Source organism: Carassius carassius, chromosome 3 (genome assembly GCF_963082965.1).
Source record: "Carassius carassius chromosome 3, fCarCar2.1, whole genome shotgun sequence".
In the NCBI taxonomy this organism is placed as follows: Eukaryota; Metazoa; Chordata; class Actinopteri; order Cypriniformes; family Cyprinidae; genus Carassius; species Carassius carassius.
This window is the reverse complement of record NC_081757.1, coordinates 2,158,156-2,168,016: the sequence shown is the minus strand read 5'-3', so window position 1 is coordinate 2,168,016 and position 9,861 is coordinate 2,158,156. Positions and strand designations below refer to the sequence as shown.

The 9,861-nt window shown below is 39.0% G+C and overlaps 1 protein-coding gene across 6 annotated transcripts in view; it reads right to left on the bottom strand.

Moving 5' to 3' along the window:
- Nucleotides 1-9,861, bottom strand: part of LOC132116049 (H(+)/Cl(-) exchange transporter 3) — a 47,571-nt gene that overhangs the window by 9,369 nt on the left and 28,341 nt on the right. For all 6 annotated transcript variants that reach the window (XR_009425598.1, XM_059524603.1, XM_059524624.1 and 3 more), the window contains 9 exons: nt 8,758-8,945; nt 7,547-7,669; nt 6,041-6,247; nt 5,840-5,920; nt 5,368-5,620; nt 3,965-4,257; nt 2,697-2,883; nt 1,432-1,830; nt 515-731 (listed from right to left, as the gene is read on the bottom strand). Coding sequence is in view for 5 of the 6 variants with exons in the window: in XM_059524603.1 (XP_059380586.1) it covers nt 515-731; nt 1,432-1,830; nt 2,697-2,883; nt 3,965-4,257; nt 5,368-5,620; nt 5,840-5,920; nt 6,041-6,247; nt 7,547-7,669; nt 8,758-8,945 (1,948 nt within the window). In the remaining variant the exon portion in view is untranslated. The remainder of the gene's footprint in view (nt 1-514; nt 732-1,431; nt 1,831-2,696; nt 2,884-3,964; nt 4,258-5,367; nt 5,621-5,839; nt 5,921-6,040; nt 6,248-7,546; nt 7,670-8,757; nt 8,946-9,861) is intronic.

Sequence of the window (9,861 nt, the reverse complement as noted above, 5' to 3'; positions counted from 1 at the left end):
TGTAACTGTGGGTGAATGTGTGTGTGTATGTGAGAGTGAGTGCGTGTGTGTGTGTGTGTGTGTGTGTGCGTGTGTAACTGTGTGTGTGTATGTGAGAGTGCGTGTGTGTGTGTGTGTGTATGTGAGAGTGCGTGTGTGTGCGTGTGTGTAACTGTGGGTGAATGTGTGTGTGTATGTGAGAGTGAGTGCGTGTGTGTGTGTGTGTGTGTGTATGTGAGAGTGCGTGTGTGTAACTGTGGGTGAATGTGTGTGTGTATGTGAGAGTGAGTGCGTGTGTGCGTGTGTGTGCGTGTGTGTAACTGTGGGTGAATGTGTGTGTGTATGTGAGAGTGAGTGCGTGTGTGTGTGTGCGTGTCTGTGAGAGTGTGTGAGAGTGTGTGTAGGTGTGTGTTTCGTCAGTGGTTTAGCAGGAGACTAGCAGCTGAGAGGCATGTGAATCCTCAGATGTGTATTGCCTCGAGTGAAGCTCATCAGCAGACGTGTGTGTGTGTGTGTGTGTGTGCGTGACACTCACCCGTTGTGCGTCACGAGGCACTGGCGCAGGCCGAGCTTGCGGAAGATGTCCACCACGATCTCCATGGGCGTGTGGTCGGTGACGGTGAAGGGGCTCATGTCCAGGATGCTGCGCAGCTTCAGCGGCCGAGGGCTGTCGGCTGGGAGGGTCGGGGCATGCTGGGTAAAATACACCCGCGAGTTCAGCATTATTCCCTCCTGCTTACGCCGAGTGTTTTCTGAAGAGAAGAGAAAATCAGTCGGTTTAGTGGACTATTTGTGGACAGAGAAACTCTGATGTGCGTTTCTACAGCAAGATAATAAATTATGATGGGTGAACTTCATGAAAACATCTTTGGAAGATATTTTACACCATATATAGATGAGAAAAAAACATGTTGCAAAGAATAAAGATTATTTTCAATTATTTTCATAGCAATTCTTATTTAAAATGCATATTATGATGGGACAAAGATTTTAAATTAAACCTTTGCATAAAGTTTGGGCTCAGTACATCTTTAATAGATATTTTATTGTATTTTTTTAGCCCTAAAATGTAAAATAGATAAATTAAACAAGTCTGTAAAATTTTAAAAAATACAAATAAATAAAATTAAGCGTTTTTTTTCTCTGGCCATTAAAAACAAATGGTACTTTTTAAATTTTAAATAAAATAATTGTATTCAGCAAGGATGCATTAAATTGATCCAAAGTGACAGTAAACATTTATAAATGTTAAAAAGACTTTCATTTAAAAAAAACGTTCTTTTCATCAAAGAATCCTGAATAAATATATTTCACAGTTTGCACAAAAATATGAAGCAGCAGAAATGTTTTTAACATTGATATTAATAAATGTTTCTTAAGCAGCAAATCAGTATATCAGAATGTTTTCTGAAGGATCCTGTGACACTGAATACTGACGTGAAGATCTCTCACCTATAGCGATGGTTATATCCCTGCGCAGCGCGAATCCCACCAGTCTCTGCGACTCTTTGGAGACGATGACGGGGAAGCCGTTGCAGCTGGTTTGGGAGATGATGTTCTGCAGCTCGGCGAGCGTCATGTCGTCCTGCGTCAGCACAGCCAGCGGTGGGTCATTACGCCGCGGACGCATCACTTCCCGCGCAAGTGTGGTGTGCGTGAACTCTTCCTTAGCGTCCAGGAAGGGGTAACCGTTCAGACGGATGTGGGCTTCGTAGATCCCCTCCCTCCCGAAAGCATCGCCGACCCATTTGCTGGTCATCACTGCCGCCATGAGAGGAACGATGTACTCCAGCCCACCGGTCAGCTCGAACACGATGACCACCAGAGACACCGTCATCCGCGTCACGCCGCCTACACAAACACCACAACACAAGTTATTAGAGTCTGCAGTGGGGATGGGTGATACCAGTGAAAGTCTCCCAACGATGAGGATCAGTCTTCCCGCCGATAATGACCATAAAGCCTAGTTGTTGACGTGTGACCCTGGACCACGAAACCAGTCATAAGGATCATTTTTTTTTTAAACGGAGATGTATTCATCATATGAAAGCTGAATAGATACGGCTTCCATTGATGTATGATTTGTTAAGATAGGAGGAAAAAAAATCTAAATAATGAGAAATTCACCTTTAAAGTTGTCCAAATGAAGTTCTAAGCAATGCATATTACTGATCAAAAATTAAGTCTTGATATATTTATGGTAGGAAATTTACTAAATATCTTTGCAAAACATGATCTTTACTTAATATCATAATGATTTTTGGCATAAAAGAAAAATTGATAATTTTGACATATACAATTGTATTATTGCTATTGCTACAAATATACCCCAGAGACTTCAGACTGGTTTTGTGCTCCAGGGTCACACATATCTGTGAATTCAATGATGAACTGCCTTAACTGATAATTGTGTGTTTACTATTGTCCTTTTGCATTATTGCCACACTCTTTTCCTAAAGCTGCTTTGACACAATCTGTATTGTTAAAAGCGCTATATATACATAAAGATGACTTGACCCGACTAGGGTAAAAATAGGAAAGATAATACTTTTCTCTAAAGAAACAGGATTTTCTTCGTCACTTAGTGGATGCACAAGATTCTCTGAATTATCATCATTGATATTGTTCTCGCAATAAATATCTGAAATTATCGCAATATGTATTTAAGTTCAAATCGCCTATCCCTAGACGAGAAAAGAGCATGCATGTGTACATACCCAGACAGGCCGCGGCGCCCACCATGGCATAGAGTCCCGGCGTGATGCAGTCGGCGCCCACCTCACACCACTCTCTGAACAGAAACCAGTCGTGATGATAATACGCCAGCTGCTCCACAGCGATGCCCACGATACGCCCCGCGATCGCCCCGATGGCCATACTGGGGATGAACAGACCCGACGGCACCTGACCACAGCAAACACACAAGACACATCACTAGAAAAACATGCAATACAGTACAATACAACAATACTTCTTAAAAAGCAAATCGTGGAGACATGTCCACGATCAAAAATCATCATATCGCACACCCCTAACTACTAAGTATAATCAATCTCACACACACAAACAAGCACAACAAAATTACTTCATACTATTTAGCAGATGTGTTACGGACATGCAAAACTATACTGTACGTGTGCTACAGTGGTAAATTTATCCATTGCACAGAACAGTTATTTTGTAGCAAGTGCAACATATATGTCGCACTATACAGCCCTGCACAGGAAACAACAGATGAGTTGAATGAGACACAGATTCACTCTCTGCCAGCAGGTGGCACTTATGAACAGCAATGACACAGTGTTGCCCTGGTTACCGCTGTAAACCAAGCAGAGCTGCGCTTATGAACAGCAATGACACGGTGTTGCCCTGGTTACCGCTGTAAACCAAGCAGAGCTGCGCTTATGAACAGCAATGACACGGTGTTGCCCTGGTTACCGCTGTAAACCAAGCAGAGCTGCGCTTATGAACAGCAATGACACGGTGTTGCCCTGGTTACCGCTGTAAACCAAGCAGAGCTGCGCTTATGAACAGCAATGACACGGTGTTGCCCTGGTTACCGCTGTAAACCAAGCAGAGCTGCGCTTATGAACAGCAATGACACGGTGTTGCCCTGGTTACCGCTGTAAACCAAGCAGAGCTGCGCTTATGAACAGCAATGACACGGTGTTGCCCTGGTTACCGCTGTAAACAAAGCAGAGCTGCGCTTATGAACAGCAATGATACAGTGTTGCCTTGGTTACTGCTGTAAACAAAGCAGAGCTGCGCTTATGAACAGCAATGATACAGTGTTGCCTTGGTTACTGCTGTAAACAAAGCAGAGCGGTGCTTATAAACACTACTTTAATATGCATCGTGCAGAGGCAAGATGAAAAGAAAATACCACATAAACTTAAGTAAATAAATGCTAAAGACGGTTCCCCTCAGAGATACATAAAATAGTGACATCACAACAGAAATGCAAACACAGGCACTGTTTTCAGACCTTGAGTCCAAAGGTGAAGATGGTCATGATGATTTTGAAAATGAGCGCCAGGCTGAGCTGCCACATGGCCGAGTAGACTCCGGGGGTGGCGGCGGCATCCGATCCCGCGGGGTACGCCTGACTACCGTTCATCTGGCTGCGGTACTGGCAGAGCTGAGACGACTCCAGCGGGCCGCAGTCCGTGAACAGCTCTTTGATCAGCTCGCTGGTGTTCTGCCGTGTGTACGGGTTCGGGAACGCCACGATGGCCGTGATGGCAGCGACCGTGATCACCTCCAACACCGGATACCTACCTAAAAAACATGCTCTTATAAAATTATTCCTATATACAAAAAACATTGCTTAAAATAAAACGTTAAATAAATACTTATATATATATATATATATATATATATATAAACCTTAAAATTCATTTTATTTTAATTTTCGCAGCTGAAAATTTAAACCAAAGCTTGATAAAAATAATAAATAAATGAAAAATAAAAGATAGAAACTCTAACCAAGGTTGATTAACACATCGAAACCATATAAAAAAATTAACTTGAATTGAAAAAAAAAGAGAACATTTCTCGTTTTTGAGTAGTTTAAGTTTATTTTAAACTAAATGAAACAGAATTAACTAAAAATAAAAACTTAAAACAAACAGACGTATTTTGAAAAACAAAAACTAATAAAAATTACAAAACAACAAAAACTTTATCTAAGATTTACTTGAAAACAAAAACTATTTAGCAATAGCAAAAACTGTTTGTTAAAACATTTGGTAAAGACACAAATAAAATATACTTTTTTGAATGTTATAGTCATAACACTTAAATAAAAGAAAAGAAATCTGTAATTAAAAACAAATACAAATGTTAAATGTAAATGTACACTTAAAAAATTTGTGACCATTAAATGGAAATAAAAAAAAAATCTGTAATAAACAAAAGAGAGAGTTGAGACAACATTTTATTAACATTTTATGGCCATTAAATAAAAAGACCTATTATTTGTTTTGTCATAAAATTTAAATAAACTGGCCACTAAATCTTAACAAAACCCTTCAAACCCCGTCAAAAGTACTGACTACATTTCAAAACATCAATTTCACGCTAACATTTGAGCGGATTCATAAACACAGCTAATTGGCCATAGTAGTCCCAGACTAAAATAGAAGTCATTGCTGTTTCAGCTGAAAGAAACGTGCACTGACTGATCTTAAAATATATCAGTGCCTTTGTTTTGTCTCAAGATGCACACCAGTAATGTTTTTTCTAAGGCATATTAATAAAAAATGACTTAAATGTCCTAATTGAACTTTAGCCAAATCCTGGTTTAGTCTGAGCCCCGTCTGTGAAACCGGGTCTGGGTGTATGAATGTAACTAAAACACTGGCACTAATGCAAGCGTCATGTATGTACCGAAGCGTGTGGACTTGCGGCGGCGGCACCAGGCGATGTTGGCCCGGATGAAGAAGGCCCCCCACAGGCCTCCGAACACCCCCAGCAGGATGAAGGGGAAGAGCTCGAACAGGTACCAGGGCGTGTGGTACTCCACGTAAAACAGTACCAGACGACTGTTTCCGAATGGGTTGATGGAGCGCAGCACGAACGCCGCCACCAGAGCCGCGAAGAACGAGCGCCACAGAGTCTTCAGAGGGAAGTAATAACTCACCTGGGAGAGAGAGAGAAGTTAAAGATAAAGCGTTATTAAATGTGGTACTGTCATGTTTTCTCAGACTGAGCTGCATTTACTGTAGCTTTCATAATGGCAGAGCTATTCGATTCGATTTATCGGGCAGCACTAGTATATTCACACAGAAAACGGTTCTTTTTAACTCTAATAATACTTCACAATGTTACCGTATTGTTAATCCCATGAGTGCAGACTGACCTCCTCCAGACTGAACAGAACTCCTCCTATAGGAGCCCCGAAAGCCACAGACACACCAGCAGCCGACGCCGCCGACAAAACCTGCCCGCAGAGACACACACACACACACACACACACACACAGAGTCACGGACGGAAGAAACACAGGACGAAAAGGTTTCTGTTTAAGAGAATTAATCTATGGCCGCTAATGATGTCCGACCTCTCTTTTCTTGGCCTCGTTTTTGCTGTATTTGGGGAAGAGGTAGGAAAAGATGTTTCCGCAGCAGCAGGCCACGTGGACCAGAGGACCTTCCTTCCCCAGACTGAGGCCCGACGCCACGGCCAGAACCAGAGTGATGGTCTTTATCATCAGCGTCCACTTGCCCAGATACCCTCGGATGATGAAGCCGCTCAGGATGGTTTTGATCTGCAGGACAGAAGAGAGAGAGAGAGACCAAGACGTCAGGTATGAGTACAAAACACACACGATACACATCATCAATGAGCGATTACTATCAAATATTATCAGCCACTTTCCACTGGAAATGACTTGTACTGCATTAGAGGCACAAATCGAATGTTTTTGTAGCTGCTGTTGTGATAACTTACATATGTTTTCTTTAATCAATTAAAATTACACTTGAATTTCCCACAAATGCGCAAAAAAAATCCTTAAAATTGTGATCTGAGAAAGCATTTTGATGTTTTCTACAGTATAATGGATGGACAAATAATAGCCAGGGTTTTTATATATATATATATATATATATATATATATATTTTTTTTTTTTTTTTTTTTTCTTCATTTAAATTGTAGTTGATTAGTAATTTTGTCATTTTATTTCTATTTATTATTTTTTAACATGCCTATATATAGTTATTTTTCTTAATCTTTAAAAATGTCATTTCAAATTTTCTTTTTTTTTCAAGATGGGTTTAGCTTTAGTTAATAACCCTAATAATTCCCCCTAAATTATTTCCATATATTGTGTTGACTATCTGTCGAGCTGAAAAAAAACTTTACAGGAAATACATGTTTATCATTAAAGACAAATCAACACTTTGATTATCAACCGTGTTTTATAAAAATAAAAACAATTATTTGCATCTTTTTTTATCAATGATGCACCCCTGATACCCTGCATATATTTAGATTATAAATATAAATAAAAAATATAACCAATTCATGTAATTTTAAATCATTGAATAAAAATAAAGCAAGCTCCTGATGTGGACAAGACAAGGCTGCACACCTTCTTTTATAAACATCGTGCAGTATTCATGGAAATGTCTTCTCTTTGTTTGACAGAACAAAACCACTCTGGACTAAACTGAGCTCTTGTAAAACTTACATAACTCTTTTGGTAACTCTAGAGACTGAGGAAATCAGAGCTAGAGCTCATTCCCATCGGTCACCTGAGCTCTTAAGAACATGCCGTCATCTGCTGCTTATAACAAACGCTCACAGCAAATAAAGCATGAACGCTTTTATCTGTCCAGGTCAAGGAAAGAGCTCCTCCTAAAACTCAAAGAGAGTTCAAACAGCTATTCATTTAATATAGCATTTGGCAACCTTTTTTAATAATAATAAAAAATGATTAATACGTCGATAATGTCTGACAAGCAAAACTGGTTTCCCAAAAAATCTCAGTGATTGTGAAATCAGAGGTAAAACAAACCTGTTTGAAGACAATGTCTGATCTATACAGGAGATGTTGAGGATTACCTCAGGTATTCCAGAGCCGCAGGCGTACGGCGCAAACACCTTCACCAGAGACACGGCCAGGAAGGCGAAGGACAGCGCCCAAAACGTGAACATGAAGTAGTTCATTATATAGGAGCCTGGACCCTAGAGCACAAAACACCAGAGCTATTAATAAACCCATCAGCATCCATTCATCGGTGTAAACTAAAGCGTGCATAAGTCTGGGGGCGGCAAGATTTTCTCTTCAGTCTCTTCAGTTCACCAAGGCTGCATTTATTTAATTAAAAACACAGTAAAATCAGTAATATTGTGAAATATTATTACGATTTCAAATAACTGATTTCTATGTGAATGTATTTTAAAATGCAATTTATTCCCGTGACGTAAGGCAGAATTTTCAGCATCATCATCATTGAGTCTTCGGTAGCCTTTTACTGAACTGAAAGACCATTTTAAAGAAACCATTTGTTTTATTCGAGATTTGTCAACCTGTTATAGTAAGTTGGTTTTATAATAATATAAAAATGTTAGCCTAGGGATTAGCTGTAACATGTCAATAATGTCCCACTAGAAAAACTGGTCACCAAATTGTAAAACATATGAGGTGAAACCAGTTTTAAAGGTAGGGTAGGTGATTCGATTCAAAAGCATTTCTTATTATGCTGGTTAAAAGTCTATTCACATACTGATCGCAATCATTAAGTTGCATGGCCTAAATGTATTTATATCATCTATGGAAGGCGTAGGACCTAAGGGCTATGATATGCTGTCCTTCCTGCCCGTCAACGTGTATATTTGCATTTCTCATGTCATCATATGACATCAGTGTGGTGCATTGAATTTGCCGTTGCTAACCAGCAAGAATGGAAGGCATTATTACATGCTTTGTACTGTAAAACTACTACAGGTAAATTGTGAAATATTTTTTCTATTTAAAAAAACTGCTTTCTATTTAAATATGTTTCAAAATCTAATTTATTAATGTGATGTTAAGCTCAATTTCCAGCATTGTTCCTCCAGTCTTCAGTGTCACATGATCCTTCAGAAATCATTCGAATATGATTTGCTGCTTGAGACACATTTCTGATTATTATCAATGTTAAAAAAGAACAATGTTCATTTGAAATAGAAATCTTTTTAACATTATAAATATTTTACCATCACTACAGATCAATTTAATGCACCCTTGATGAATAAGAGTCTCCATTCCTCTCTTAAGAAACCGTACAGACCTCGGCCTGACCCAGAATGAGCTCGGCCCACGTCTTCCACTGAGGACACTTGTCTCTCTCGGCGAAGGTGGTCTCGTTGGAGTCCCAGCAGCACTGCTCATGATTAAACCACATGGCACTGAGACACACGCCCTCCTTCAGATCGTTCAGCCAGTCGGCCGCGATGTCGATCACTCCAGCTAACGCTCCTGAGGGAACCAGGGAGAAGCTCAGAGTTTATGCAACGCACAGTGTACTGCAGTAGATGCCAAATTATATAGATCTACTCAGTGCATTCAGAAAGTATTCAGACCTTTTTCATACTACAGTTGTTTAAATCATTTATTTTCCTCATTTTTTAAAAATGCATCAAAAAAACGTAAGATTGTTTAGACATTTATTTTGAAAAACATAAGATATTAATTTAATGGCATGACTTTATGAATTCAAGACTTTCTGCTCTGAAACACAAATGCTCAATCTCAGGGTGAATTTAAGAAATAAGCCAAGCTCAGCATAATGTGTTCAGAAGATTAAACCATGACTTACAGCTCAAAGGTGTGTGTGTGTGTGTGTGTGTGTGTGTGGGTTAAGTGACCACGATATTGAGGTTTGTGGAGGAACATTTTTTTTTATTACATTTTAACATATATTGCAATAGAAACAGTTATTTTAAACTATAATAATATTTCACATTATCAATTCTCATTCACTCTATTTTTGATCAAATAAATGCAGCCTTGGTGAGCAGAAGAGAAACGTTTTCAAAGGTAATTTATGTTAAAACAACTGCTGTCAGTGTCCTTAATGTTAATACAAAAAGAAAAACTAAAAAAATAGTAATCTCTCACTGCTTTTAGCTGAATAACTTTTGTAGCTTTAACAATTATTAATCTAGATCTAATGTATGCAGTGAAGAAAAAGCATTTGATTATTAAACTTCTGTAGTTGAACACCTAAAAACCTAAAGAGTTGATTCATTTGTATTTTTATTCTGAATCGAGAATTGTAAAATTTAACTGCCATCTAAAATGTTGGCGTCATATGAGCATATTTATTAGAAAACAAGAGAGAACAGGGTCAAAAACAATGAGAGCAACATCTATTTTATTTTTTGTGTCAGGG